General features: G+C 45.8%; 10 protein-coding genes across 10 annotated transcripts; 5 read left to right on the top strand and 5 right to left on the bottom strand.

The window, feature by feature from the left end:
• The first annotated feature begins 427 nt into the window (after nucleotides 1-427).
• Nucleotides 428-1,666, top strand: TrAFT101_000137 (uncharacterized protein). The gene is made up of 2 exons (XM_024902820.2): nucleotides 428-651; nucleotides 729-1,666. The coding sequence occupies exons 1-2, from the start codon at nucleotides 594-596 to the stop codon at nucleotides 1,259-1,261; spliced, it is 591 nt and encodes a 196-aa protein (XP_024755847.1). The 5' UTR covers nucleotides 428-593; the 3' UTR covers nucleotides 1,262-1,666.
• Nucleotides 1,667-2,849: 1,183 nt separating this feature from the next.
• Nucleotides 2,850-4,345, bottom strand: TrAFT101_000136 (uncharacterized protein). Its single transcript, XM_024902128.2, has 2 exons — nucleotides 4,079-4,345; nucleotides 2,850-4,024 (listed from the first exon to the last, which is right to left on the bottom strand). The coding sequence occupies exons 1-2, from the start codon at nucleotides 4,185-4,187 to the stop codon at nucleotides 3,384-3,386; spliced, it is 750 nt and encodes a 249-aa protein (XP_024755846.1). The 5' UTR covers nucleotides 4,188-4,345; the 3' UTR covers nucleotides 2,850-3,383.
• A 2,400-nt stretch (nucleotides 4,346-6,745) lies between these two features.
• TrAFT101_000135 (uncharacterized protein) lies at nucleotides 6,746-7,015 on the top strand (the record flags this gene model as incomplete). Its single annotated transcript, XM_066125929.1, has 2 exons — nucleotides 6,746-6,841; nucleotides 6,914-7,015. 2 exons carry the CDS (start codon nucleotides 6,746-6,748, stop codon nucleotides 7,013-7,015), a joined length of 198 nt encoding a protein of 65 aa, XP_065982026.1.
• A 282-nt stretch (nucleotides 7,016-7,297) lies between these two features.
• On the top strand, nucleotides 7,298-8,753 carry TrAFT101_000134 (uncharacterized protein; the record flags this gene model as incomplete). Its single annotated transcript, XM_024907075.2, has 4 exons — nucleotides 7,298-7,329; nucleotides 7,385-7,661; nucleotides 7,737-7,937; nucleotides 8,040-8,753. The coding sequence occupies 4 exons, from the start codon at nucleotides 7,298-7,300 to the stop codon at nucleotides 8,751-8,753; spliced, it is 1,224 nt and encodes a 407-aa protein (XP_024755845.2).
• A 956-nt stretch (nucleotides 8,754-9,709) lies between these two features.
• On the top strand, nucleotides 9,710-11,692 carry TrAFT101_000133 (uncharacterized protein). Its single transcript, XM_024902127.2, has 2 exons — nucleotides 9,710-10,352; nucleotides 10,403-11,692. The coding sequence occupies exons 1-2, from the start codon at nucleotides 9,868-9,870 to the stop codon at nucleotides 11,376-11,378; spliced, it is 1,461 nt and encodes a 486-aa protein (XP_024755844.1). The 5' UTR covers nucleotides 9,710-9,867; the 3' UTR covers nucleotides 11,379-11,692.
• A 1,182-nt stretch (nucleotides 11,693-12,874) lies between these two features.
• TrAFT101_000132 (uncharacterized protein) lies at nucleotides 12,875-14,377 on the bottom strand (the record flags this gene model as incomplete). The annotated part of the gene is made up of 1 exon (XM_066125928.1): nucleotides 12,875-14,377. One exon carries the CDS (start codon nucleotides 14,375-14,377, stop codon nucleotides 12,875-12,877), a length of 1,503 nt encoding a protein of 500 aa, XP_065982025.1.
• Nucleotides 14,378-14,425: 48 nt separating this feature from the next.
• TrAFT101_000131 (uncharacterized protein) lies at nucleotides 14,426-15,796 on the bottom strand (the record flags this gene model as incomplete). The annotated part of the gene is made up of 3 exons (XM_024901261.2): nucleotides 14,426-15,165; nucleotides 15,247-15,473; nucleotides 15,537-15,796. The coding sequence occupies 3 exons, from the start codon at nucleotides 15,794-15,796 to the stop codon at nucleotides 14,426-14,428; spliced, it is 1,227 nt and encodes a 408-aa protein (XP_024755843.2).
• A 1,536-nt stretch (nucleotides 15,797-17,332) lies between these two features.
• Nucleotides 17,333-19,269, top strand: AGL3_1 (Alpha-galactosidase 3; the record flags this gene model as incomplete). Its single annotated transcript, XM_024906266.2, has 2 exons — nucleotides 17,333-18,358; nucleotides 18,427-19,269. 2 exons carry the CDS (start codon nucleotides 17,333-17,335, stop codon nucleotides 19,267-19,269), a joined length of 1,869 nt encoding a protein of 622 aa, XP_024755842.1.
• Nucleotides 19,270-19,307: 38 nt separating this feature from the next.
• On the bottom strand, nucleotides 19,308-21,436 carry TrAFT101_000129 (uncharacterized protein). The gene is made up of 2 exons (XM_024905577.2): nucleotides 19,870-21,436; nucleotides 19,308-19,806 (listed from the first exon to the last, which is right to left on the bottom strand). Exons 1-2 carry the CDS (start codon nucleotides 21,295-21,297, stop codon nucleotides 19,717-19,719), a joined length of 1,518 nt encoding a protein of 505 aa, XP_024755841.1. The 5' UTR covers nucleotides 21,298-21,436; the 3' UTR covers nucleotides 19,308-19,716.
• Nucleotides 21,437-22,803: 1,367 nt separating this feature from the next.
• TrAFT101_000128 (uncharacterized protein) lies at nucleotides 22,804-25,653 on the bottom strand. The gene is made up of 7 exons (XM_024902126.2): nucleotides 25,599-25,653; nucleotides 24,938-25,532; nucleotides 24,631-24,879; nucleotides 24,343-24,586; nucleotides 24,198-24,294; nucleotides 23,470-24,152; nucleotides 22,804-23,306 (listed from the first exon to the last, which is right to left on the bottom strand). The coding sequence occupies exons 2-7, from the start codon at nucleotides 25,169-25,171 to the stop codon at nucleotides 22,939-22,941; spliced, it is 1,875 nt and encodes a 624-aa protein (XP_024755839.1). The 5' UTR covers nucleotides 25,172-25,532; nucleotides 25,599-25,653; the 3' UTR covers nucleotides 22,804-22,938.
• Nucleotides 25,654-27,666: the final 2,013 nt, after the last annotated feature.

The raw sequence follows: 27,666 nt of genomic DNA, 5'->3' as shown, positions 1-27,666 counted from the left end.
GTTTCCAGCATGGTCTATCTGATGACACATTGACGGATATGAATATTTGCTGACATTCTTTATAAAACCTCGTATGCCCACTCCGCGGGCTGGGGAATATGGTTTCGGTTCCAGGCTGCGCAGCGTCTCCGTCGTCGTTTGAATCACTCTAGCCCCTGTTTCAGTGTCTTGGCTGGAAGAGGAATTGCCCCATATCGATTTGACAGTTTAGTGTTTTATTATCGCACAGGCGGCTCGCCAACTTTTAGCGTAAAAACCAAGGATGAAACACGTTGTAACGCTAATAGTAAGGGGAGCGGGAACAAGGATAATCAACGCCATTTCCCACGCAGTATCGAGGACACAAGTCTGGGTAAGAACAGGTCTGTTTACGTGAATATTTATACCAAGTCTCCCGCGTATATGTGTTGATCGGCATGAGCTTGTAGACCATACTCTTCTATCTTTTCGTCAAATTGATCTTGTCTTTCTGGAAAAGACAGGAGATTAATTACTACCTTTTTCCCCCCTAATTGCTCTTTCTTTCTTACACACATTCAGTACTCCAGTTCTCCCTTCATTTCCAGAGTTTTTCATTATCGATTCTTGTCAATATGCATTCTGCACTCCTAGTCGCCACTTTTCTTTCTGTTTTGGATATTGCACTAGCAAGTGAGTCATGCCGTATCTTTAGAGGAGCTGCTGCTCACTGTAAAGCACACAAACAACTAATTACTTCTTCCTCCTAGACCCTATTCGCATGGAAGAGTTTCAGCTTCGGCAGGCACAGCCGTGCTTTATCGTCGGTAAAGTGGCTCTACCTCAAGAGACTCAAGATGCAGCCAATTTCCTCGCGTCGGATATCACCTGCAATGCCAAGAAAACCACCATTTCAGGAGTACCAGACGTCTCCTCTGGCGGAATATCTTTTTCGTCTATCGACTTTGCGACCTCGGGCCAGTCTCCCCTGGAATTCGCCTTGGAGAAATTCGCAACCACCAGCCCGTTAGCCGAGAATGATCTTGCAAAGTTCCAAAACGAAGCGAATGTTTACACGGCTACCGAAGTTGCGCTGCGTTCAATTGGAGGCAACTTGGCCGTCAAGGCACCAAAATTCTTCATTAACTTCCAGATCGCGCGTATCCAAACTGCCCAGGGTAACCCACCTACTGACCCAAGCCAAACAGTTGAACATCTCTTGGGAAAAGTAACAAAGAATGCCTCAAAGGCAGACCAGAAGTTCTTGGATCAGATCACGAACCTGTCAAAGGTTTTGTCCTAGAGAATGTTCAAGTAGACTGGCTGGATGAAGTAGAAAGCAATGTATAAGGCGCTTAACATTAGTCAACTAAAGAGAAGTAAATAGCACTCCATCGTTTAAGGTGGAACGTTATGGTACTAGGTGTTTCCTTCAACAAATTTCCCGGATCTTTAGGATTTAACTTGGATGGCTAGAAGAGAGGATGTTTATTGAAACTAATTGTTGGGACGGCATATCTGGTATTCAAGCAGGCTTCAATATTTGGTATCCAAACAAGCGGGGCTTGTATCACTAAGTATGTGCTGTATGATGTACTTTCAACCACTATATTACAGTGCTTAGCTACTATGATATAGTACCTATCCGCTATATTACAGCGCTTATCCGTATAATACAGTGCAGGTGCTCATGTTCCATAAAATAAACCCTATATGTATATTTACTATAATTATTTTTTCACTAGTACCTTATACATACTTGAAACACGACTGAATTGAATTAAATTCTATAATCATGTGTATGATAACCGTAAATAAGATAAACTCCAGCAATGTCTGGAATATGGTGCTACCGTCTTTGGCCCCGGAACAATGTCTAAGAGTTAATGGCTAAATTCGGCTATCCTGACCCGTATCTCCTGATGATGGATAGTTCACGCCTGACTCAACTCCGCAAAGTAGTGCAATATCACCACTACATGCATCGAATGCCACCAATACTAGAGAGAGTGAACCGATCAGGTCACAGACTTTGACAACATCGCTGTTGAGAACTAGCTAGACCTCTATATTTAGTATAATATGAGGCTTGTTGCTATAAAATATTACTATAAGATATCACGGTGGCTATTAAATCTGACTTCCAACGTGACATCGCCATAATGTCCCTTTAGCAACTCAAGATACGACAACCAGCTGCTCAACTGTTAAGCACATTTATACACTGTGTACATTTTCCAAGTACGACAACAATATCGTCCAGCCGGTGATGAGGGAATCATCCTCGGTGAAGGATTCGGCGACATACTTGAGATGAAAATGAAAAATTCTGTTACTGGCATTCGGGGGATGAACATGAGCATCGGGCTGCGTTAATAGAGGTTCCCAGCAAAGAGAATATCGAATTCTATTTCCCCCGCCTTATTAACTATTTCTTCACTAAAGTGGATGTGGAAGTCCTTGTTTCTATTAGGCTTAACTATCTCCGCATCCCATTCAACTCGCGGCACTGTATAAAAACGATGACACTAATACTATTAAAAGTTTGGAATTTAAGCTCATGGATAGAATAGTTAATGTTTGCTCAGAGTATAACATAACGTCATTCTGGATTTACATGGTGTTCCTGGTGGCCAAACTTGGGATTGGCATAGCGATTCTGATTTGAACAAGGTCCTAGATCACATGCTACTTTTAGACAAAAGTGCCTACGCAATCGACTTCTTGGCATTTGATAGGAAAAAGATCTTGCCAAGTACGGTATATAGCTGTTGCAATTTCAGAATGATGGATCAGACTGTTCTAGAACAGTCTGATGAGGAAGAGAAGCAGAAAACGAGGCTACGAGCAAGAGCCCCGCGAATAGTTAGTTTTATGAGAGACGAAGGTGTGCCAAGGTGCAACGGCAAATATCTATTATCCTTACTATAAGCTGAAACCGTAATAGTAAATACGACTTTACACAGCTACACATACGATCCTCGTCGCCCAAGGTAACAAAAGGTGGGATTCGAACCATAGTATGCGTTATTACCTAGTAGGTGAAGAAGAGTAGGATGCGCATTGTTGGAAAATCCTGCATAATACAATATAATTAATTTCATGCGCTTGAATTCCGAATTGTACTGAGGTAAAGAGTCTGCCGCATCGAGATGGCTGGTGGAAGCCAGGATGCAGGCCAAACGACTCCGCGGTAAATAAGATCGCTCTCGTGGGCTTATAGTCTCTGTATTCGGGATTTTATCGGCTGTAGGGACAATCACAAACGTGTAAGAGATACCAGTAGGACTAGATTGTGCCAGCTAGGCCCAAGCCATACATATGGTATAGTGACCAGTCAAGGAGATTATCCTCATGTGTCGCGAAGGTCGAGGAAAATGATCTGTAAATGAGTCAAGTTTATGTCACACTAGTAGTCCTATATTCTAAAGAAGCTCATATCTGGTCTCCGTGGTGTTTACGGGAGCCCCAGATAGTTCATATCTTTCTCTCGCCACATCTCCAGGAGCCTCGAGGATTGATCCGTCTTGTGGGATTGGATGAGCGTCAGTGTAGCCCTTCGATGATTGTTCTTGAATTGGTTTCAACTCTGGCATGCTCTGGTCCAGTGATTTATGTCGCTGTCGAGATCTCTTGAAGAATAAAAACAGGCCCAACCCTATGAGCGCAAGACCGGCCGCGCCACCCACTACTCCACCGGCAATTGCGCCGACAGGAGTGTTTCCAGATGATTTAGTATCTGTTGAGGATGTAGGATTCGTACTTGTAGCAGAGGCGCCGGACGAGTCAGCGGATGACGCTGTAGTGGATTGTGTCGCTGTTGAAGACGTCGTACTGGTCGTACGCGAGGAAGTCGGAGTCGAGGCGGTCGATGAGGAAGCTTCGTCGCAAAAATCACTTTTACCAGGTCCGCCATCTGCGCACGTGTTTGCGCAGAACTTGATGACTACTATGTTGCCATTGTATCCGCCAACACAATGGAAGAGTGTGTTGGTTGCTATACCTTTATTGGTTGGGTCTAGAGATGCCTTCTGAAGCGCATCGCTGATCTGGGCCTGATAGTTTCCTGAATTCGTAGCTGTTAAACAAGAGCTAGGTAGAAATGGAGCGAGTCACCTACCAATCCCTAACAAATTGTAGCCACAATAATCCAATCCAGTAATGCAGTTGGACGCAAGAGCCAGTATGGTAAAGGAAGATAAGAGAAAGAATGTCCTCGCCAACGCCATGTTCCCGACGCGACTGAAAAAATTAATAGGAAATGTTTTTTCTTCTTCTTCTTTTGGCCTTGGGAAACGAAAAAATGACGCAGAAAGACAAACACCGGAAATGCTCTCAGTGCCTTTGACCTAATAAATCATCTATTTTAAGTGATCAGCTCCTTCAAAGTCGCCTTGTGAAACAAGGGCGAATCCTTCCAAACCAAGAGGCGGCTCGGCCAACAATTTCATTGAGATTCCACTTATTAGACAAATTGCGGACTAGGACCCCGGGCGAGATCGTTCCCCAGCCAATACTATTAACCAAACTTGCAGCAATTGAAATCCACACAGGCCTGACCTGCAGGCACGCGATATCACCTCCCCGCCCAACAGACGCTCCTAATCCTGAGCGCCATCCGGTTTTCAGCATAGTGAACGGAGGGCTAAAGGACTTCTGGAGGCTGTGTCTCGCAGAGCTGGCATGGGGGCGGCTGATCGCCGTTGTGCGACAGTAATCGCAACCCACTATCTTTGATAGTAGAAAATTGAGAAAACGCATGGTTCCTTGCAAGAAAGGCTTTATTGCAAAAGCTAAGCGGACTGGAGGCAGTCATTCATAACACAAAGAAACCAGCAATACGGAATAGCAATATACACGAGTTGGTAGTTATTCAAGAAGGGTGGGAAGCTGGCGACTGTGCCAACGAAACGATCCGTTAAAAAGAAATGGGTGTTATCCACCCGTCGATCAACGATCGTCACGAACGAGTAACCAATCAGCACTGTAATCAAGTGGGTCTGAATTCGGAGATTTCTTTTCTCAGTTAGTATTACCAATCCTCTCCTGATTCTATAGATGGAGGTCATAATAGGCCATTTGGACACGACTCTCAACTGCTATCCTCTCATTGTTAGCAGTATGACAATGATATAGTAGCCAGATGTTAAAGTCGTGTCGAAGCATTTTAAGGAGATAGAAAGCAGTTACATGTTGAATAGGTGTCGGCAGCCCTAGTGTCAATACAGATAAGTGATATAATTAGTGAGTATGTTGTAGGTGAGGAAGGCACATACAGGATGCGAAGCTACAAAACTTTTGAGCATACTGTTGCTAACCTGACAGCTCACGCAGCTGGAAAGGCTTATTTCCAGAAAGGAAGCGCCAGACACTGTTCCGGCTTCTTTCGTAGGCATACACTCGCCACTTATCACGCGTTCAGGTACAACTACGGCTTTAGCTAGTTACTGGCAATATATTGCCCTGGTACCAAAAATGCGTAGGCTGGATGTACTAATCCAAGACCCACGAGGCATGAGACATGATGAACAAGAATTCACGAAATTGTACAATATTACGAATGATGGTTCCTGACCACGGTCGCCATGGGACGCGCATGACCCATCGTATCAAACAGCTGGCGCGTTTCGTCTGTTTCTGACATTATTATATACGTATTTGTCGATAGCAATGCTGGCCTTAGCTCAAGTCGGCGCAATCCTGTCTTCGCACTCTTTGGTCTTCAGGACGATCGGTCGTGTAGCGTCAATTCCTGACGTCTATTTTCATAATCTTCTCGATACAATCCCGCCTACAACTTTAGATGGGAGATACAATAATACAAACGCTATACGCTACGCAAAGATTTGATCTGTATGGAGGCTATGCACTCTTACAGTAGAAGCTATAATACAGCAGAAGCTATAATAAAGTACCTGCAACTATGAAGAGCAATTACTAAGAATCTACTCGAAAAGTGCATAGTGTACGTGTACCAGTACCGCCAGGAGATACCCAAAGAAGGTCCTACTTCAAATCTCTAAAAAACTCAATCTAGAACCAAGCCCACTATCAATTTGACAGATAACAAGCGACTTTGCGACATAAACTATGTTTTTAATCCCTGCACTGTCTGAAAATACTTAATTCATGATACTTGATGGCGTATCGCTTGGTTTGAAGACACTTTGTATGCAACAAGACGCAATAGCATTGGTGATTATGCCAAAGATTGCATGTTTAACGTTTAAAAAGGTACATGATGTTGCACTTCGAGCCGAAGATCACCATGAACGAGCAGGCTAATCATAACTGCAGGCGAATGATTCTAGATTTGCTTCCTATTTTCTTGTGACCTAGCTCTTATAGCTTGGCCTGATTAGACTAATAAGATGCAAAGGAGTCTAAAATCTGTGCTTCTTGTAGTTGGTGGTAGGCTTAGCCTATATTTAAGCAGCAAAACAAGGGAAAAGCTGATAAACCACAAAAAATTAGATCTGCTGCCTTAATAAGGACATAATTATGTCACAGGAGGGCGAGGTTTAAGCCCCAAAGGCGCTAGGTCACTATTTTATCATGCCGTTTGCAAATTGATTATCAGAGACTAATTACAAATGGCTCTGCTGTGCCTCCAGTTTGCTAATTACTAGAGCAGCTGAAGGATCATTGTCTGGTTAAATTCTTGAATGATGCTGTTGCCTCGGCCAAACTCTTGCTGCATTTCTTAAATTCTTAAACTGGTACCGCTCCACAAATGGCATTGAATATTTACAGCACTCAGACGGGCAATTGGCATCGTTACACACAAATGATGGATCTCTTCATGTTAATTTTGACATTGACGGGACACTGGTTGCTCGACATCTATTCACTCATCAACGTCGGTGGACTTAAAAAGGGCCAGGTAAGTGAAGAAGAAAAAAAAATAATCTTCTTTCTTAGGACTATATTGATATAATGCTGACGATGTTTGTAGTCTGTTCTCATCCACAGCGGCTGTGGTGGCGTGGGTCTAGCTGCAATCCAACTGGCCCGCATGATTGGCGCTGGAATCTATACAACGGTCAGCAGTGACTAGAAGATTGATTTCCTTGAACGAGAGTTAGGCATCCCAAGAGATCACATCTTCAACTCGCGAAACGTGAGCTTTGAAAAAGACTTGCTAAGAGCAACCAACGGCAACGGGGTTGACTTGGCTCTCAACTTGCTCTCGGGCGAGTTGCTACATGCAACTTGGCGCTGCGTTGCCAAATGGGGAACTTTGGTAGAGATTGGCAAGCGTGGTCTTCTTGGTGCTGGCAAGCTGAAAATGGAGGTGTTCCTTGCCAATCGTACCTATCGATGCGTAGACATAGACGCGATGTGCAAGGAGAAACCTGAGATGGTCGACAGGTGAGTGTTGGTCGTTGCCCATGCGTTGAATACATTAAGCTAACACGACAACAAGCCTCCTTCGATCAACGATGGATTTCTACCGACAAGGGCGTATTCGAGCCATCTCGATTGACGAAATCTTCCCCGGTGTCAAGATGCAAGAAGCATTCCAGCACATGCAGCAGGGCAGCCACATTGGCAAGGTTGTGCTCGAATTCCGCGAACCAACATCTGGAGATCTTCAGCTTGGACAAATTCAGCCTGGTAGTGCGTCTACTACGACAGTGCTTGATGGCCAAGCGTCGTATCTGCTTGTGGGCGGACTTGGTGGCTTGGGCCGTTCCGTAGCGGTATGGATGGTCCAGCACGGGGCCCGACACCTCACATTCCTTTCTTGAAGCGCTGGAACAACTGATAGAGACAAGCTCTTTGTCGAGGAGATCCAGAGCATGGGCTGTGAGGTGCATCTGGTACGCGGAAGCGTCACTGAAGCGACAGACGTGGCCCGCGCCGTTGCGGAATCGCCTCGTCCCCTCAAGGGAGTCATCCAGATGGCAATGGTGCTTCATGACCAAGCCTGGCGGAGGATGACCATTGACGAATGGAATATGGCGACGGCGCCCAAGGTCAGGGGAACCTGGAATCTGCACAACGAGACGCAGTCACTTGATCTCAACTTCTCCATCCTCTTCAGCTCACTCTCCGGCATCGTTGGCCAGCCGGGATAGGCCAACGATGCCAGTGCAAACACGTTTCTCGATGCATTCGTCAAGTTCCGAACAAGCAAGGGGCTTCCTTGTACGTCACTCAACATTGGGGCCGTGGAAAACGCAGGCGATCTTGTCCAGGAAGAGCAGTTGCTCAAGAAGCTAGAGGGAACAGGCTGGCGGGCTGTGCAAGAGTCAGAGCTGCTGGACGTGCTGGAATCTGCCATACGACAGTCGCCTTCGCCATCAGCTCAACCTGGATCGCCAGAGTCGAGCCTCGTCAACGCAGGCCAGACTCTCGTGGGCATTGTACCCGTCGTTCCACTCAGCAGTCCCGACAGCAGCGCCAAGCTACGCAAAGACGTGCGCATGTCAGTGTTTCGCAACATTCGCATCCAGGCCAAAGGCGGCGCCTCGAGCGACAGTCTGCGGCAGTTTCTGGATGCGGCCAAGACCAGTCCTGAGACGCTCAGCAAACCAGAGTCTGTTGGCTTATTGACGCAGGAAATTGGGAAGAAGCTGCTGGGCTTGGTGCTGCGGCCAGTGGATGGCGAGATTGATGCATCTCTGTCACTCGCACAACTGGGACTGGACTCGATTGTGGCCGCGGAGATGCGGGCCTGGTGGAAGCAAATGTTTGGGCTGGATATCAGCGTATTAGAAATGCTGAGCATGGGAACGCTCGAGGCGTTGGGCAAGCAGGCTGCCGAAGGCTTGCTGGCGTTGCATGGCTAATAAGGCGTTTGATGCCGTGGTGTTTACTTGCGAGTGCTGACTTCAAATTGTATAGCACTGCTTGCTGCTGAGGCGTATCAGGAGAAGAGTGAACCTTGACGGTTAACACTAGACACTATAAAAAGGGTTATTTGTATAGTATTGATACTGAACTCGTAAAAAAGATAATTCACCATTATAAAAATTTATTTAAAAATAGTTTTTACATCCAACTACTGGAATATCCTTATGACTTTATTAGTAGAAAAGTCAGTCAATTTTTAAACCAAAATACAGAAACTTCCTTTTGTTTATCATGTATGATATGTTTGCATTGCTCCAAAACCATAGCCACTTTTTATATAAATTTATTTCACGGGCAACAATTAGTGATACATGATGATTGGTTTAACTTACATCTAGCATCCCGTGCCTATGCTCATGACAGGAAATAACAACAGCTGCCCTGCAACTCTTTCTTCACTGCAGAGTCTTGCTGACCACAATTTCACTCTGCGCAATTTAGTGCTCACAACCTGGGATACCAGCAACGTTAAACTCAAATGTCAGCCGCTGTTATGAGTCACTGGCTACGCAATTGGAATCAACAAGTCTCACGCGGTTTCGCCAGCCGAGACGGAAGCACCGAAATCGTTTGATTGATGCTAAAGAGGAGCAAGAGACGTCATTGGCCGCAACTGAGCGTGCTAGCCAGACTACGCTGAAAGCCCCAGAATACTAACCAAAACCATCATGACGGAATCTTTGTGTTCCCTATTTTGGCCTGCTAGCAAAGCGGTTATTGCGGCACGCGGCCACTTTTCTGCTCTTGGGATTTATGGACAACTACGTAGACTAATCAACAGACTTGATAAGCAGAGAATGGTTTCTGCTGTCTGTGGCTGTGCTAGAGTAGATGAGGGGTTGCAGGGATAAATGAGCCACTTTTTTACAACACGTCTGTGAAATTGCCTGGTATGGCAATTCTTGTTCGATGTAAGTCGCGTGACCGCCCAAACTGTGCGTGAATCTGTTCATGTAGGCAAGAAAGATAAGAACCCCAACCTCACTTCTCAAACTTCACTTGCCTGCACCTTATATTCTACACTATTCAGCGAATTGGTCCAAAAAAGCCATGTTGCGTCTCGGTACGGCTCGCCTGGGTGCCAGGCTTACGCCCGGCAAACACAGCTTCACGGCTCCCCAGAAGCTTTCTCGACGTTGGCTGTCTGATTCCCAGGCGCCGAGATCCGCACCATCACGGCCAGGCCTCTTAGTTGGAGGGGCATGTGTGGTTGTCGCTGCCGGGGGCGGATACTTGTGGTTAAATAGCGGCACTGAGACCAAGACGTCGACTGTCCCTCTTCTTAAACCCGCTTCCTCAGAAGACGACATTTCCGTCATCTCGCCCGTGCCCGTCCTAGACTTGAAAGCAGCAAACCAAAAGTTGCGGGAGCAGGCTCAATCGTTTGTATTTGATGGCAGAGACGGACAAAAGGGCCGCGTCGATATCGTCCGCGTCGCCAGCAATGACCCTGTTGAGGATGAGTGGTCTGTTGCTGTTGGCAAAGGTATCCAAGGCGGAACGGCGCTGTACGCGGGTGTTTACGATGGACACTCGTACGTGAAATCCTGCTTCTAAGGAACATCGAGACTGACCCGAGCTATAGTGGCTGGGCTACCTCAAAGGTGCTAAAGCAGGCGCTCATCCCGTATGTTTCAATGGCACTCTCCAAGGTCTCGGCACCGGGGTCAGGAGATGTTGTCGACGCTGCTATCAAAAGAGCCTTCACCAGCCTTGACGACAGAATCTTGAATACTGGGCGCGAAGCCGCCGAAGCAGGCTATGAGCCCGGATCCAGCCAAGTGTTGTCGGCTCTCGCACCGGCCCTCGCTGGCTCTTGCGCCCTGCTCTGCATCTATGATCCCAAGTCCTCTGTGCTGCGGACCGCCGTGACGGGCGACTCACGCGCAGTTCTCGGGTCGTGGTCTTCTGATTCGGGTAGCTTTGTGGCTTCCGCTCTGAGCAAGGACCAGACAGGATTCAATGAAGATGAAGTCAAAAGATTGAACGCCGAGCACCCTGGAGAAGACGATATGCTTAGTCCCAAAACGGGCCGGCTCTTGGGGATTGCTGTTACTCGGGGCTTCGGTGACCATAGGTGGAAATGGCCCAATGAGTTTCTGAACTTTCTCAAATCGAATTATCACGGCACTGAGCCTCGCCCCAAGTCTAAAACACCACCTTATATGGTTGCTACCCCGGAGGTTACCACCCGCTCCGTTCAATCTTCAGACTTTGTCATTCTCGCATCGGATGGGCTCTGGGACGTCATGTCTAACGAAGATGCCGTGACGTGCGTCTCCCGCTGGCTCTCCGCGCGACGTCTGGGGAAACCAGAGGTTGTTGAAGATGCCAAGACGACGGGCTACACCATAGATGATGAGGGATGGCCATCTTACAAGGCGACACCCGAGCATTTTGCTATAGAGGATCTCGACAATGCGGCGGTGTGTTTAGTAAAGAATGCGCTTGGGGGGAGGAGAAGGGCTATGCTTTGTGGCTCGCTGACGGCACCTACACCTACCAGTCGATACGTGAGAGACGATATTACCGTGCAGGTTATTTTCTTCAAAGATCCTTGAATCAAGGAAAAATCCTAGCGTCACATAAATTTATGAAGAATGCTAGGATGGTTTTGTTTTGCAGTTAGTTTTGCAGTTAGTTTTGTAGTTAATTTTTGTAGATAGTTTTTGTAGGTAGTTTTTGCAGCCTGTCGAGCTGCTGTGTTTGCTAAGCCTGGTTCTGGCAAATTACATAGTTGGGGTGAAGCAAGTTATTGGGGCCATAGGATCCAGTAACCACCTTTGATACTGTAAGGAACATCTCGCTACGCATTCACATTCCAGTAGTTCTATTTACTATGTTTCGTACGCCATTTAATGGGAAGATGAGTCGGTTAAAAATGCTACCTCTCGCCGAGGCAAGACGGTTAAGAACTTGCATTACAACTATTGCCCATCTCTTGCGTGTCTCCTTGTTCATGTTGGCGATATGTCCAAATCCATTTAGAGAATTTCAGGAATATGCTTTGACACTAAAACCGTTGAGAATACTGTTGATAAATGCATCCAACACACCGTGGCTACTATCACGAAGGTCAATGGCAAAGCGAGCATCCAAGTCGAACATGTTATTGTTATTGAGAGGAGTAAATAAAGTGTCTGAAGAAACCAGTGGATGACTTTTTTTTACAGGTTTTGCCCTCGATGTTGTCGTACCAATCGACACAGTCTTTGGTTGTGGCAGGGTCATATTGCATTTCAGGGTAAGGCGTCGTGACGAGGGCCGCGCGCTAAGAGCGACAGCCGCAAAAGAAATCAAAGCTTTCTTCATGGTAGACAACTGCGTAGAGGTTAAATGAAACAAATGAAGCGAGCTGGGAAGAGATCAACTGGGAAGAGGGATGGTCTGCGTATCGTATAGTAATAGCTTTTGGCTTATCCTGGACTGTTGCGTTCTGGCGGGAGCAACTCAGGCGAGGCCTTAAGCACTTTATTTTGGCGTCGATGCGACGTCCATTTTAGGAGATGGAATTGTGCTAGAGCAAGGCAATATGTAGTTTAATTTATTATCAATTTCCGTTGCAGTTCGGTTGTGAAACGAATAACCTTAAGTTGAAGCATTTTATCGACCCTTCGCCTATATTACCAACCATCCAAGAGTCTGTAATAATGTCGTCTTTTGGCCCCCTGGCATTTGCTCATTGAAGATGTATTTTGTATTATATCCGACATATAGGGTCTATTTTATTAACTCGAAGACGGATGAGAAAATGAGCTGCGCTGAAAACCAACTGAGATACAATAAACGACGGGAGAGAATTTTAACTCGGAATGCAGCAAGATGCGGTCAATGAAACAGGAGAAGCTTCTGGAACGGCATATACCGATTAATAATAATAATCTATACAGTTTACAAAAAGTATAGGGACGATCAATTTGTATATATATATATATATATATATGTTGAGCATCTTCTTAGGAACATATCTGCAAAGCAAAGCTATAGCTCACTATATAATTCAAATACAGTCATATGATATATACCTTTATAAAATAAATAAATATATATCTAGCTATTACTTTTCTACATTGTCATAGATAGATCTAAGTACAACATCATTGATCCAATCACCATTAGACCAGTCATCCCACACACTGAAGGTAACCGTGCGGCTCTCGCCCTTGTTTAGCCAGAAGCCGTTCTGATCAAAGTATCCTCTTACCGTCGTGGGATAGTCCAGCCAAACCCATGCTGCCACGCCTTTAGTCGCAGTGATCTTGAACTGAGCCCTATTTCCACGAATTAATTTTGCCATCACCAGGCCCGGATCGGCAATACTGCTTAGTCGAAGGCTTTGCGGGTGGAAAAAAGCCGAGTGGGTATATCCTCCAGCCTCAACAGAAATTGAGAGCAGGGTGTTTGATGTCGGGTTTTTGCAAGCGAAGAAGGTAGACAAGGCAGGATATGTAACCAACCGAGTCGCGTTGATCGGCTGCACATTAAAGTTGACGTTAAACGACCCGTCGTGGGCTGGATTTACATGGACCGGTGGATCAACGTCTAGAGCATTGCCTTGCCAGTCAACCCACTTGAACGAAGCTGTTCCAGAAACCCTTTGCCACAGATCAGACACGACCCAAACTTCCAAGACGTCAGTAGCTTCGTCATAGAACGGCCAGACAATGACAGGGTTGAAGATGTCCTTGGCAGCATAATAGGCCACCTTTTGCCGCAAACTGTGCTCGGTGCTGGACCAAGTAGGGCCAACCCAAATGTCGTTGAACTGCCAGTACAGAGCGCCCATCTGGCGATTTGAAAGCCCAGATCCGCGCCGGTAAAAAGCGATCTGAGCCTGGTAATAGTCTGCCTGGAACACCTGAGAGGTCCACGTCCAGGCGGTGAAGTTGGCTACAGGATCCTGCAGTTGGGGCAACGGATACCAGAGCTTAATGCTGTCTGTGAATTGGTTGATGCCACCTGCAGAAGACGAGAAAAAGTCGCTGCCGCCACTGAGATGGCGGTTATGATGCCGAACATATGATGAGTCGAAGTAGAATTCGCTCTCGGGGATGGCTTCTTGCCAGGAGTAGACCGAGGGCATGGATGGGAATCCAAACTCGTCAGCAAAACGGCCCACAGGATAGCCACTGTACTGGAAGGCAATAGTTCCATCGTAGTTGTAAAAGTCGGTGTCAGCGTATAGCGCATCGGGGCTCTCCATATAGTTGTACCGAGAGGTCTGAGGGCTGACTGAATTGAAGTCGAGCGATGTGTAGCCGTGATAGGTTGACGAAGGGATGTAGCTGATAGAGTGAGTGTTGGCGTAGACACACTTGGCAATATGCTGCTGGAAGATGGTCTCGTAATTTTCGAGCTGGGTATTATTCCGGGGATTGAGCCACCAGCCATAGATGAGGTATTCCAGCTCATTGCCGCCGGCCCACAGCGCCAGACTAGGGTGGTGATTGACTCGACGAGCATTGTAGTAGGCCTCTGCCTCGTACTCCTCAATGAAATCTTTAGTGGCGGGAAAATAGGCCACGGAAAACTGAAATTCAGACCACAGCAGCAACCCCATTTCATCGGCCAAGTCGTACGCCCAGTCAGGGAGGTAAGCTCCCGAAGACTAGATTCGCATCATATTGAAGTGTGAGTTTATGGCCAGCTCAAATGTTTCCTTGATCTTGGTCTGGTTGACTCGAGGCCACAAGATATCTGGAGGGACAAAGTTGGAGCCCTTGGCATACAACTCGTGGCCATTGATCTCAAACTTCCAGCTGGCTCCGGGAGCAACGCCCTTGGCCTTGTCTTCAGCGGTGATCGCATTCAGATTCAAGACAATGGTTCGAAAACCAACTCGCTTGGTAACGGTGGCAGGCTTGGAGAACGCAGAGTTGATTAGGGAGAGCGTTGCCGTATACAATGGCTGCTCGCCGTAGCCAGATGGCCACCAGAGATTCACATTGTTGCCAATGACAGTACTGCCGGTGATGGTACCACTGGATTGGCTTATTCCAGCTAAATTGGTCTCCTTGAGGGTGTGGCCCTTGCTGTCGACAATCTTCAGGTGAAACTGCGTATTTTTGGGAAGCGTGCCGATATAATCAATGCTGGCGTTGAAAATGAATGGCTTTGTCTGATCGGGTGATATGTTAGGCATTTGACCTTGCCGAAAGATATCAATAGCCGTATTAGTGATATAAATAGGATCAGTTTTGGCCTTTTGCACAATGTATGCTGGTCGCCATGGTCCGGCCGGAGAAAACTGCGGGCCCCAATCCCATCCAAAATCGCTTTCCTCTTTTCTCATGTAGACTCGACCTTGGAATTCTTGGCCATTGTAACCATTGGCAGAGTTGACCTCAGCTTAGTATATCTCTGTTAGCGGAACAAAGGGAGCACGAAGGGGGTATTGAACACTATTATTCAGTCATCGAGAAGACTTACAAAGATCACTTCTCTGAGCAATGTCGAGAACGATTTTGCTTGCAGACCCAAAGTTCAAGCTTAGAACTGGATCTCCAGAGCACTTGGGTAAAATATCGCTGACATCAAACGTGTATTTGCGAAACTGGTTCTTGGTATTGCCGACTGTCTGATTGCAGAGTTTAATTTCACAGAAGGTGTCGAGACCTTCAAAGACGAGCCACGATGTAAGCCCATTTTGGGGTTTCCTTTGTAGTTGCTTATATCAGCTTCAATTTTCCCTTTTTTTCTCATGACTAAATATCACTCACAGTCCTTTAATGGGCCCAGATGTATATGTCCAGTTCATTCGCTGAACCCAAAACTGGTTCCATTCATTAAAGCCATAAATGGGATCTTCAATGACGCCCGCAGCCAGCAAATCGATATGAGCATGTGAAGGTAGTTTACCAGGCACAGTGGCATTGACACCATTGCTCACCGTCCACGAGACATCGCTCAGATTATAGATGTATTGCGCAGTGGCACAACTCGCCAAGAGAGAAAAAGATGCCAACGAAAAGTGGCGCATTGTGCCGACTTTATGGCAACTGATCTCTAGACAAGAGTGTTATCAATATCTAATCACCATGGCTGTTGCTCCGGTATTCATTCGAGGCAGCACATAGCTCACCTATATACAATTATGTACCTTCCAAAGCAGACAGAAAGGAACAGAAAGTATGCCACAGTTTCCACCACGCAAGGGAAACTACATCATGCAGACATGTCTCGGGGAGGATGAGTTGATCGCCTAGCTGCAGGAACACTGGCTGTGTGAGTAAACAAAAATTAAGATGTAAACCAACTACAACGCATTTGAGAAATGCACTAAAGTCCTTCTGGATGCCGAATTTCTCCCCGCAAAGACATTGTCTACTGTATAATCTCAATCCTTGCTGAGGTTGCAGGGGTCAAGACGTGATAACGACAGCCCAGATGGATACACAAGCATACATGAGAGCTACATTCCCCACCTCCACACTTTTGTCATTATGGTTATATTTAGGAAAACGGAAAACTGGGCTCAGTCTTTCACCCTCGAAGCTAGGCCTCCCGTAGATATCGGGTAATGTATGAGCTGTCGCTCTGCTTTTCCGGCCCAATTAGCCGCTGTAATTTGCTTTCGTGTCTGCCAAAGGCAGCTTTTCCGTAATTGTCGGTCCACTTTTTGTGAGTTCATCTAAACCTCTATTATTGACTTGTCCAGGTTTATGGTCTTTCGTGGGGGAGAAGCTAGTGTGGATGCAAAGATTTAGAGGCTTCAGTGACAGCCGGCTAGAGGATTTTCGGTTAGCAACCAATATTGCCAGCGAATGAAAAGATGAAGACTTCGCCGAAGCCGGGCACGAGATATAGAACAAGAAGTTGCCCCTTGCTTCCGCCATATCCCATTATCACTTCCCAAAGGAACTATCATGAGGTAGCTTAGTTTCCTTTACCATAGTGTCCTGAGGGGTAGGTTCAAAATACCCCTTTAAGAAGGTTGTTAAATGCGGGGGAAGACAATAGAGGAAAAGGCGAGACTTTGGTTATACGAGGGGCAGGTTTCGGCATTCGCATTGTGGATGCCACATCCCCTTAGCTCGAAATTCGAGCACAAATCCGGCGGAAATGGTTCATATGGCTTCATTCGGAGAAGGAGAGAGAACTTTGGCACTTCTGCATTCGTATTTGCGTTTGCCATAAATCCGTAGTGATGGGTAGACTTATCCGTCGATAGCGTGGAGAATAGTTCTCGTTTAGTAATACAGGCGGAGCGAACAGGGCTCAAAAGAGACATGACAATTGAATCAATTGGTCTAAGGAAACAGTGGAGAGCTGACTGGCCTCGTGAGCTTCGGGGAAGCATGCATCGAGGTTCGCAACATTATTTACTCTGTCCCGTCCACCAGGCTTACAGAAACCTCTGAATTTTAGCACAAGCGTCCATCACTCCTAAGACATTACGGACAGATTGGAAAGCAGGAAACAGTCTGGATTGATATTACCATTGCAAGATTAGAACTGGGAGTTGGCCTGCGACAGACTCCCGAGACGCAGCCAACAGGCGCAGACTTACACCGCCATGGCATCGGCACTTGTCTTCTCCATTGCGGCATCAATCCTGCTTCAGCCAGTTGCCGGCACAAATACAGGCACAGTTCATTGCTCCGACGCCTCTTACCAGCCTGGAAGCGTGTATTTTTCAGATCAATGCTACAATGACATCCAGAGCTGTATCACCAAGCTGGCAGCCAATGCTTCCGTGGTTGACTGCAACGGCTCCAACATCAGCATGCAGCAACAGGCAAACTTGGGAGCCGTAGGTTCAGCCCAGAATAGTGACATCAGCGTCTCTTTTAAGAGCATGGTAGACCTTTGCCTCTTGAGCGGCTCGACAAGCGGAACTTGGGGCTGGAGCGACAACCAGTGGTACTGGCTTTGGACCAGCGGAGCTTGCTACACTTCTAGCGGGGGATCGGGTACAATGCCTACAAGGCCTGCCCCTTACTGCTTGCAAGATCGCGATTCTTCGCTTCCGGACTGCTACCCTCAACCGAGTCCTGGCGGAGGTCCGTTGAAAGTCTTAAAAACAGCGAAAACTACCAATGGATTCAGTTCATCGGCCAGAGGCTGGAACACATATGGAGCTCAAGCCCTGGCCAACGGTTCTACGTTGATTCCGTCTTTCGCCGGACAATCTGGTCTATATTATACGCAGAAGTTTGTTGAAACTCAGTGTGGCGTCCTTGCCAACTCTAAGTTCAAGGCTGCTGGCTTCGACATGTGCAGCCTTGATTCTGGCTGGCAGTCCTTTGATGAGGTTGATGATAACGGCCGAATCATCTACAACGACACTCGATTTGATATGCCCAAGCTTGGCCCGTGGCTCCACAACCAGGATTTAAAACTCGGCTTATACATTACTCCTGGCGTGCCTTGCCAAGCAGCTAATAAGACCATTATAGGCACGGATATTACCGTCGGATCCGTATTTAACGGAAATTTCGATCAGATTTTGTGCCAGTTTGACTATAGTAAAGATGGTGTTCAGCAATGGCATGATTCTGTAGTGAATCTGTGGGCCTCTTGGGGCGTTGATATGATCAAAGTAAGTGAACGGTTGCCAACTCTCCAATATGACGAAGACCAATAATTGATGCCTTATGGAAAAACTAGCTCGACTACGTCACTCCTGGCTCGCCGCAAAACGGCGCCATGCTGGGATGCCAGAACTCAGACGCCGTAGTGGCTTACCAAAAGGCCATTGCGAAGACAGGCAAAGATATCCGCTTGAACATCTCATGGAAGCTATGCCGCAACGAAACTTGGTTGCCTGTTTGGAGCAACCTGGCAGAGTCCATGCGCACTGATCAAGACATTAACAACTATGGCCATGAGACTTTCTTGGCTTGGTCGGTTGCCCAACGTGCCATTGACAACTACCGCCAGTACATTGGCCTCCAAGCTCAGCAAAATAAACCAATCACGATTTACCCCGACATGGATAACTTGTTCGCCGCCAACCCGGAGAGATTAACCGGTGTTAACGATAGTATGCGAACTACAGTCATGAACCACTGGCTAGGCGCAGGGGCAAACTTAATTCTCGGCAGTGATCTAACCCAGACGGATGATCTTGGTTATAAGCTGTTGACAAGCTCTCAATCAACTGCCGCCGCTAATTTCTTCGCCAAGTATCCTATGCAGCCGCGGAATCCTCGCACTGGAAACAACCTTGCCCAGCAGCTTCAAGCCTGGATCGGTGGTCCAAGTGATGATGGCAAGGAGGCATATGTGCTAATTGCAAACTACGGACCTGATCAAGGTTCTGGGGGGTTCGGAACATATCTCTATGGACAACAGGCAGTGACTGTGTCTTTATCTGGTCTTGGTTTGAGCTGTTCTGAGTGGAAGTTCACTGATGTTTGGTCAGGCAATTCTACGCATGTCAATAACCAATATACAGCGTATCTAACTGAGGGCGAATCTCAGTTGCTGCATTTGACAAAGTCAGGTTGAGAGGGAGAAGGAAGGCTAGTGGAAATAAAAATATTATATCGCGAATTTATTAAAGCTCAATTTGCTATTGCCAACGGGCTAAATTATCAAAATGTGCTCTCTGAGCTAAGCGTAGAAGGGTACCACAAAGTATCCGAGATTCAGGAAGGCTGGTGACAAGACAATCATCCCTAGATATATCAACGGCTCAGCAAACAGGAGAGACAAGCTAGCAACTACAGTTTAGTGTATGCTATCCTTTTGAAGATACTGTCCTGAAGAAAAAAAAAGGTTATTACGTTTATATACCAATGTGTCGGCAATGACAGTTGAGGTTGGCTTAATTAGACGCGCTCATACACTATAACATACATTAGGTAATTTTGATCAAAGAACGTTCTATCTCGTTAGTATAAGGCTTCCCACACACAAATATGGTTGGTGGTATATTACTACTTCCTCAATATATCACTTTAAACCTATTATTTGAGATTCACACTTTTCCTTCCGCCGATGTGTAAAGATCAATTGGCATTCTTCTGGTTCAAGCGCCGCCACCTATCATTCCTATTAACTCCTATGAAGCGGTACGCACTTGGGAAGGAAGAGGGCCAAACTCACATCATTGAGGACTAATTGATAACTTGGATCCTTTTGTATCGAGAAACGTCGCAAAATCTCACTAATTGTAACTCGCATCTGCAATAATGCAAAATCCGCTCCAATACATGCTCGTGACCACGCACCAAATCCAATGAACATTCCTCGGTTCTGATAAGTGCGCACCAGTCGATTGATTGTCTGCACGTCACTTCCCCATCGCTCTGGTTTGAACTCCAGAGCATCATTGCCCCAGCTATTGGGATCGGTGTGAATCCCGTATGCGTTCCAGCCTACCAAGGTTCCTTGAGGAATAGTGATTCCGTCCCCTAGGCAGACTGGTTCAAGGGCTTCTCGGTCGGTAAATTGGATGAGGGTGGGGTATAATCGTAAGGCTTCATAGATTACCGCAGTCAGATACGGTAGATCCTTGAGCTCGCTGTCTTCTGCGTCTGACGCAACGATTTCTTGGTATAGTCGTTCCTGGACGTTTGTGCGTTGCGCAATTTCAAGCAAACTCGAAACTAGCAAAGCCTTGGAATTTTCATGACCAGCCATGAACATCAATTTCATGTTTGACCGATAATGGAAATCCGTGAGCTGCCCAGAGTCTCTTGCTCTCTGGAGACGGTAAACCAGCTTTTCTGATCGACTGCTCTCAATTTCTGTTAATCCCTTTTCCCGCAATGGATGGGCCGCGGTCGCCTCAAGCACAGCTTCAGCCAGCTCATCAGCCATGCTCCACGCGTGCCGGCGCGAGGGCAGCAGAAACATGGAGATATATTCTAGCAAGGGGAATTGCAATAATAAGCGATGTGGAAAGGTTCGTACGACGTTCTGGAATGCTTGTTGCGCCCGAGCCTTGCCATCTAGGCAGCATAGATCAGCGTCTAGAAAATATTGACCATAAACGTCCATTGACCACCGCTCCATGATATCATTGATGATAATTCCGCGACCTGTACTTGCTTGTTGCTGTAGTTTATCGATAAGCGCGAGGAGCTTGTTAGCAGTGGTATATAGGGCCGCTGGGTTGTGTTTTTGCTGAATTCCGGGCTTCATGATTCTTGTGAAGTGCTTCCACAGCTCACCAGTTGAATCAATGATGTTCACGCCAAAGAGGTGGGAGGGAGTCGTAGAGGGCATTTGGCGGTAAAGCCCCCCTTTGGCGATAACCCGTTCATTGCGAAAGACGTGAGCGACATACTCAGGTTTGGTGACTAGAACCGACCACCGACCGGTGTTCCAGAGGTTTACCAACCCGTGGATCTCTAAATGACGGCGGAGGTGGTTGTTGTAAAATGTCACCTGCCCAGTCCCTTGCCACGCCTCATAGAACGATATGTAAAAGGGAACAGTGGGTGCACCCCGGCAACCTCTTCTCGGCCTATACCCGATTGTGGCCAGCGGGATTATAATCACAAGAATCAATAGAATAAGTATGAACATACTGATTAGTATATGCCTATTCTGTTTGTACTCCCTAGCAAAACCTCACAATGACAAAGAAAGTCGCCGGCGGGATATTTGCAATTATATGGGCCAGGACGGAGTGTCCATCACGGGTCTTGGCCGCTATAGCTGGGCGTTTAGCCAATACGGGACAGATAACAAACCAAGTTTTATTTGAAATTAGCTAAACAGATGACGACATCCCTACTATTACTGGTAATAGATAAAAGATTCACATGGCTAGTGATTTTAGAACTCTATATAGTGCATCTGCGCCACAATATAGTGAGACATCACCTCTGCTGAAGTGAAACATAATACAGGTCAGACCGCCATTTGGTGTCCATCATTTGTGCTGTATTACATATTAGCACTGTGCTTTACCAGCGCCAAATGTTATTGTTACACACTATACGCAAGGATCCAGACTAGACATTCAGCTGATGTAATGTTCATGACAAGTCAAATCCTATGTCTCTTTATTACCTCTATATTACTCATAGTCTAAGACATTCTGATTGCTTATAGTTTAAACCTGGAAGCTATATCTACACTAAACTGAGACATCATTCGAGTTAGACAGCTACCCGAGTACTAATCTTTACGCTGCGCTTTCCATACTCTTCCTAGTCCATGATATTTCACACCACGGAATTGAAGTGTGCCAATCCTTTTAATATCTACGTGTGTCCATCTCTGGTTTAATCTCTGCCAATGTACATAGAGAATACTTGGCTCTCTACAACAAGTTGACTACATGGAGCGGGTCTATGATCATGGTTCTCTATCTCCAGGCAGCTTAAGGTGTCGCAGTGGAACTGTCACCGAAACCCAACTAGGTGCCTCATACAATTAGGACGTAACTATGCACCGCTCTCCTTTGCTACAAATGTCGCAAAGTTACTACTAGTACTACTTGGATCTATTAGAGCAATTACGTTAAACATGTCCTCGTTGTTGGTCAGTGTCTCACATAGAGCTATGATTTGGCTTACAGTGGATATAGGCCTCACTGCTACACAGAGCCTATACTGTGCTGTATGGTGATACCCAGCAAATTTATATTTGTTTACTTTCCTGCCTTAGCCAAGTATGTCGACTGCTTGGGCATCACAGCCATGGGAACTACAACAGTCTTGCTCAATTTTGCTTCTGGTTGCCCATTGGACGGTCACTTTCCTACATTGTAAATGATCAGGGTGGACAAGCGAAGAGGCAGAGGTCCTTATGGTACCCGATAGCGTTTCATTCATATACTCCAATTGTCCTAAAAAAAAATGCAAAAGCCTTTAGCACGACCAATAGGTTTCTCGACCTCTAGTGCAGTCCGCTACGTTTATATTGCACCGCAGACATCGTTTTCATCACCATATGATGGACGCATTGATCAATTCGAACGTCGAGATCATAAGGCGAAAATGTGAGGCTTTGGATTCGAGCTCGAGATAATTCAAACTGCATTGCTTAGAATTTGAGTCAACTTTTAGGATAAAGTTGGCAGCCCCAAACTGTCTCTGCCAAAGCCCTCTGGAAAGATAGAATTCTGCTTTGCAGAGAATTCGGACAATGCTGGCCTGTATTTGATCAATCGTACATAGTTGCTACTCTGAAGTCTTAAAAATACCTATAAATACGTAATTACGTTTGCCAAGTATTTGTAATAGTAGGTGTAGCTGTACAGGCCATCGGAACCGTATACGTGTGATTGGGATCCGCCTCCCAAGTAACAGCACCATTCTCAGCCACATTGATGAACTTGTATTCCACCACTTGCCCCGGGGTTAGCTCTAATGTTACAAACCACAAGGGGTTAGAACTGGTGTAATCGGCTGCAGAGAGCGCGATAGCATTAGCCGTATCCCAATTTCCGAGGGAGCTAATGTCCCCGCTTATCTTGATTGTCTGTCCAAATGTTGTGGTGACTGTTTCGTCGAATTTTACAGGGATGGCTGTGCAAGAAGTTGGAGACGTTGAGGTCGTCGTGAATCCCGTACCACCACCAGATCCTAAGTCACGGGCGATAAGTGTCAGCATTGGGAAGTAGCCTATATTAAGCGGAAAGGGCGATTTGGATACAAGGAGATTAAAATCTACATTCTCCTGGACCGAAGTATGCATGAGGCAAAGTAGACAAGCAAAGCGAGTTAATGTATGTGACTGAGATCTTACCCGTTAAGCTAGCGCAAATGCCGCTCCCACTCAAATTCGCCCTTGAATAAAATACCCTAGGGAGACCGCTAGACATGGCCACAGCGAGGTTGCCGCTCGAGTCTGTGGAATAAGCCGTACACGACAGTACTTCAATAATTTCTTCGTTGTTGGTGAAACTAGTATCAGCTGATGTCAATGTCAAGGTGTAATTATTACCATTGGCGCCACGATTAGAGAAAACGCCGACGATTTGAAATCCCGCACTGCCTTTCCGTGTGACAATGGTGGAATTATCAGAGTATGTGACATCGGCTTGGGATGTCACGTAAGCACTGCTTTGTTTGATAGCTTCTCTTCGAATTTGATTCAGCGATTTGATATGAGAATATAGCGTAGCGGAAGTGTTATATCCCGATAGCCAGACTGCTTCGCGATTATTAGGAACACCGCCCCCATTCAAGTGTTGTTCTTGGCCTTCATATATGATGGGGATTCCGTCTGCAAGCATGGTGAATGCAATGGCGTTCTTTGCAAGTGAAATATCAGATGTATAGGAAGGAAAGCGCGGGTTGTCATGATTTTCCATGAAGGAGCCGAGAAGAGTTGTATCGGAGCATTCGGATTTCATTGTGTTGATTCCCGCGACAAGGTTACTTATACTACCACTGGTCGATTGGAAAGCTTGAGTTATCCAATAATACCTGGAAACGTTAATATTAAGGCTTGAATAAAGTGCTGATACTTACGCAGGGTAGTTCAGAGGGTTCAGACCGTAGTCTTTTTGATATGGGCAAACAATAGCCGGGTTGCCGTTATCAACCTCGCCAACAATGTAGACATTTGCTATGTTTTGTTACTTGAGGTTTCTCACTTGTGCTGAATGGGACGAACCTGAGGCTTGAAATGGTTCAAAAAATGCATAATCCAGTTCAAAGCAGCTATCCATTCTTAGACCGTCGATGGTATAATTAGCCACGAGCTGTGTTATCCAAGATTGCCACATGCTATGAACGTTGGCGTCTTCGGTGGCAAGGTCTGGCAAAGACACCGTATTGTCGCCTTCCCAGCAATCCTGTATCTGGGTCATGTTGTTGGAGTTATAGTTGATCAGACAGAAGGGATGGTAATAGGATTGCTAGGAAATTAGTAAAGCCTTAATTGACGGGGATTCTGACTTACCGAGTTAAATGGGTTGAATATATTATATTGGACACAACTTCCACATCCAAGGTATCCCATGTGATTGGTAACAATATCAACCATCAGATACATACCGGCACTGTGCAGAGCCTCAGATAATGCTAACAAATCTGCAGCAGAACCAAAGTTGGTATTCACTTCGTAGATATTCTGGGCCCAATACCCATGATAAGCCTCCCCATCAGAGCTATCGCCAACTAGATTGGATACTACTGGTGATATCCATATCTTTCTTGTTGAGTTAGTAATCATGCCATGGACATTAAATGGTAGACATGGCGCATACGGCAGTAAATCCCATGTTCTTTATATAATCCAGGTTCTTGATGATCCCCTGCCAGGTGCCTCCACAGTAGACCTGGTCTCCGGTGTTGCAAGGAGAGTTAGTTGCCCCGTTTGTGAGAGAAAACCTATCAGTCAGAACTTGGTAAATGGATTGTGAGCGCCATTCTGCAGCTGTGAGGGCAACAGCAGAAGGCAACGCTGATATCCATGCTAGGGCTAAGTGCGATAGCCCCATTGTAATGAACTGAGAGTCACTGAGCGATCCTGAATTGTAAAGTCTTCAGTATATTCGGGACGATGAGAGAGCAATTTGAGAGTCTAAAATTGTAGATTGGGAAATGTTTCTGGTAAAATTCGCGACAATTGTATTGTGTGGGCATATACAATCCAAGTCGCACAAGTCGGTTGACTGAGAATAACAGTTGAATATAATCCAAGTCATTCATCTTACAGGGGTAAAATATATAAGCTGGGGAGTCTTTTGAACCAGTGAGATAGTTTGATCTCACAAGATGTGATCAAGCCAGGGCGCTACTGAGTGTGGAATTCGCATAGTTCGCTTAGCCGTCCAAATTCGAGTAAATCGGTCCGAGTAGCTACCGTGCTTACAGCGCAGTTAGTCAATTCGCCGAACTGCCATATTAAGTAACAGATATGCCCACCATGTATCACAGGCAGCCTTTCCGTTCAATATCAGCCACAGATATTAAATAACATGTTCGAGGATATTATGAGTACCAAGGTTGGACTATGCAAATTCTCAACGGGTGAGGATGCAGATTTTTATTTTCTTTCATCATACTATTTCGAAAAGCGGCCTAAACTCTCTCGATTTTGAGGTGAATCCTTTAGGGCTATGGCCAGATCCGACACTTGTGAAATTTATTAGGTATTCCACTGCACTACGGATTTGAACACTAGGTCGGTTTGTCGGCAATAAGGCAGTCTCGGCATCGTGAGGTGTTATGCAGCGGATCTTTAAGACAAGATGATTCGCCAATATCGTGGTCTCCTAGCTCGGCGCAACTCGGCCTATTGGAGTGGTGCTACCACCTGATTTTAATGAACAACATCGACGATCTCTGTCGGTCTATATCCGCTTCCAAAGCTAGAGTCGAATGTTGTCATTAGCACAGCTGTAGGCTAATGCTGGACTCCATAAACTTGCTAAGAAATCACCCCGCCAAAATAAATGGCGGGGACCGACCTACAAGCCTTTTTAGCGAGACGTCAGGTCTGAGGAACATTCTCGTAACCCCAGGATTGAAACCCCACATCAAGAGCCACAGCCGCTGTCCGACATTTGCCGGGTCGAGAGCCACAGACGGAGCGCGCTGCGTCTGCAGCTGTCTGACGCTGCAAGTTCGAGACAGAAAAATAATGTATACCAATTTGGACACTAAGGTCTCTCCAAATCTCAGACAAATTCCAATGCCAGGGAAAAGCTCCCACGGCCTAATACATCCTAGTTTTAGAGCCTTGTGAGTGACCAGGTATCTGGTTCGCAAGTGGTTATGCAGCAACTTGACCTAATAGCAGAATAGAAACTCGCTATTTGTAGCGAAGCAAACTCAGTCGAGAAATGATAGAGTTCAGCCGTTCGCAGTGACCTTGAGGAATTCTTTAAGTAAAGCATGTATAAAGCGTAACTTAAGAATGTTCTATTCCCACGACCCAGCCAGGTAGTGAGGAGTTATTAATATTATTACTAGTAAAACCTTAATATAAGAAAGTATTATAAACTTATAGGGTATTAATTAAGGAATTTAGTTAAGTAAGTGGAAAAAGGCAAGGATATATATATTTATAAGGATATATTTGAAGAAATTTATAATAAGCTATATCTCAAACAGTGTTATAGATTCGGGCTTTGCCCGACCTTATAGAACGTGGCCTTATATAGCTAGTTGAATAAATCGCTGAGCGATCTTTTCAATACGTATCCTTTTGCATAACACAACGAGATAGGGCCCTTCAGGCACTAAAGGCAGTTGCGCTAGCTATCGCTTAGCCCCCTTGGGATCAGTCCATTATAAAGAGTAATAATAGTTTTAAAAGTAGAAGTAAGTTAATTTAAGCTTGTATATTACTAGCACTTTTAATATATATATGAATTATGCTGTATTTAGTTATATTAATATAACCTGAAGCGGTTCTAGAGATAGGTTTATGCTTAAAATAGTAGTTTTAAATTATATTTTAGAAGTTTCGGTATATAAAGGAATATAGCGGAGGAATACTTTATGTATTATAGTTTATAGGTTAAAAGACAAGCGCTTCAGGAAGAGTATAATTAAGCTTGCGAGCTAGCATTAGGCAAAGGACTTAACTTTAACTTAGTAAATAATAATTAAGATAGTGTGACGATCCGTTCCCTAGATCCCAAGTTATCGTTGTAGGGTGGGGGATTCCCAAGGGATAGATGCGTGTGTTTATATTGGTAGATGGGATAAGATATCCTGCGGAGCACGTCGCGTCGGTCACATAGTTGGTAGATAAGATGTAACTCGTATCTGGTACTATTGTGTTGTTAACGACTGAATATATAAGCTATGTAATGAGTGTATCTACGAGCGTCTTATGTGGCAAGTCGCGTTCGTCAGGTCCACTTGTGTCGACTTACACAAAGGTCAACACTGGATCGTTGTGACTTACTCTTGATTGGTCGTTAGGTCCGTGGTTGATCCGTGGTACGTATCTTGGTTGCGACCAAGCGTAATAGATAGTGTA

This window comes from Trichoderma asperellum, chromosome 1 (genome assembly GCF_020647865.1).
Source record: "Trichoderma asperellum chromosome 1, complete sequence".
In the NCBI taxonomy this organism is placed as follows: domain Eukaryota; kingdom Fungi; phylum Ascomycota; class Sordariomycetes; order Hypocreales; family Hypocreaceae; genus Trichoderma; species Trichoderma asperellum.
This window is presented reverse-complemented; position numbering and strand designations above follow the sequence as displayed.

What these genes read in the sequence shown, in the direction of transcription:
- TrAFT101_000133 (XM_024902127.2), top strand. Translation starts at nt 9,868, where the DNA reads ATGTTGCGTCTCGGTACGGCTCGCCTGGGTGCCAGGCTTACGCCCGGC. An exon ending in GGTGTTTACGATGGACACTC is followed by an intron (nt 10,353 to 10,402) that starts GTACGTGAAATC and finishes CCCGAGCTATAG; the next exon opens with TGGCTGGGCTACCTCAAAGG.
- TrAFT101_000137 (XM_024902820.2), top strand. Translation starts at nt 594, where the DNA reads ATGCATTCTGCACTCCTAGTCGCCACTTTTCTTTCTGTTTTGGATATT. An exon ending in TTTGGATATTGCACTAGCAA is followed by an intron (nt 652 to 728) that starts GTGAGTCATGCC and finishes TCTTCCTCCTAG; the next exon opens with ACCCTATTCGCATGGAAGAG.
- TrAFT101_000128 (XM_024902126.2), bottom strand. Translation starts at nt 25,171, where the DNA reads ATGGGGCTATCGCACTTAGCCCTAGCATGGATATCAGCGTTGCCTTCT. An exon ending in TGAACCATTTCAAGCCTCAG is followed by an intron (nt 24,295 to 24,342) that starts GTTCGTCCCATT and finishes AACAAAACATAG; the next exon opens with CAAATGTCTACATTGTTGGC. An exon ending in AACCCTCTGAACTACCCTGC is followed by an intron (nt 24,153 to 24,197) that starts GTAAGTATCAGC and finishes TAACGTTTCCAG; the next exon opens with GTATTATTGGATAACTCAAG.
- TrAFT101_000129 (XM_024905577.2), bottom strand. Translation starts at nt 21,297, where the DNA reads ATGTTCATACTTATTCTATTGATTCTTGTGATTATAATCCCGCTGGCC. An exon ending in ATCAATTAGTCCTCAATGAT is followed by an intron (nt 19,807 to 19,869) that starts GTGAGTTTGGCC and finishes TAGGAATGATAG; the next exon opens with GTGGCGGCGCTTGAACCAGA.
- TrAFT101_000136 (XM_024902128.2), bottom strand. Translation starts at nt 4,187, where the DNA reads ATGGCGTTGGCGAGGACATTCTTTCTCTTATCTTCCTTTACCATACTG. An exon ending in CTACAATTTGTTAGGGATTG is followed by an intron (nt 4,025 to 4,078) that starts GTAGGTGACTCG and finishes CTACGAATTCAG; the next exon opens with GAAACTATCAGGCCCAGATC.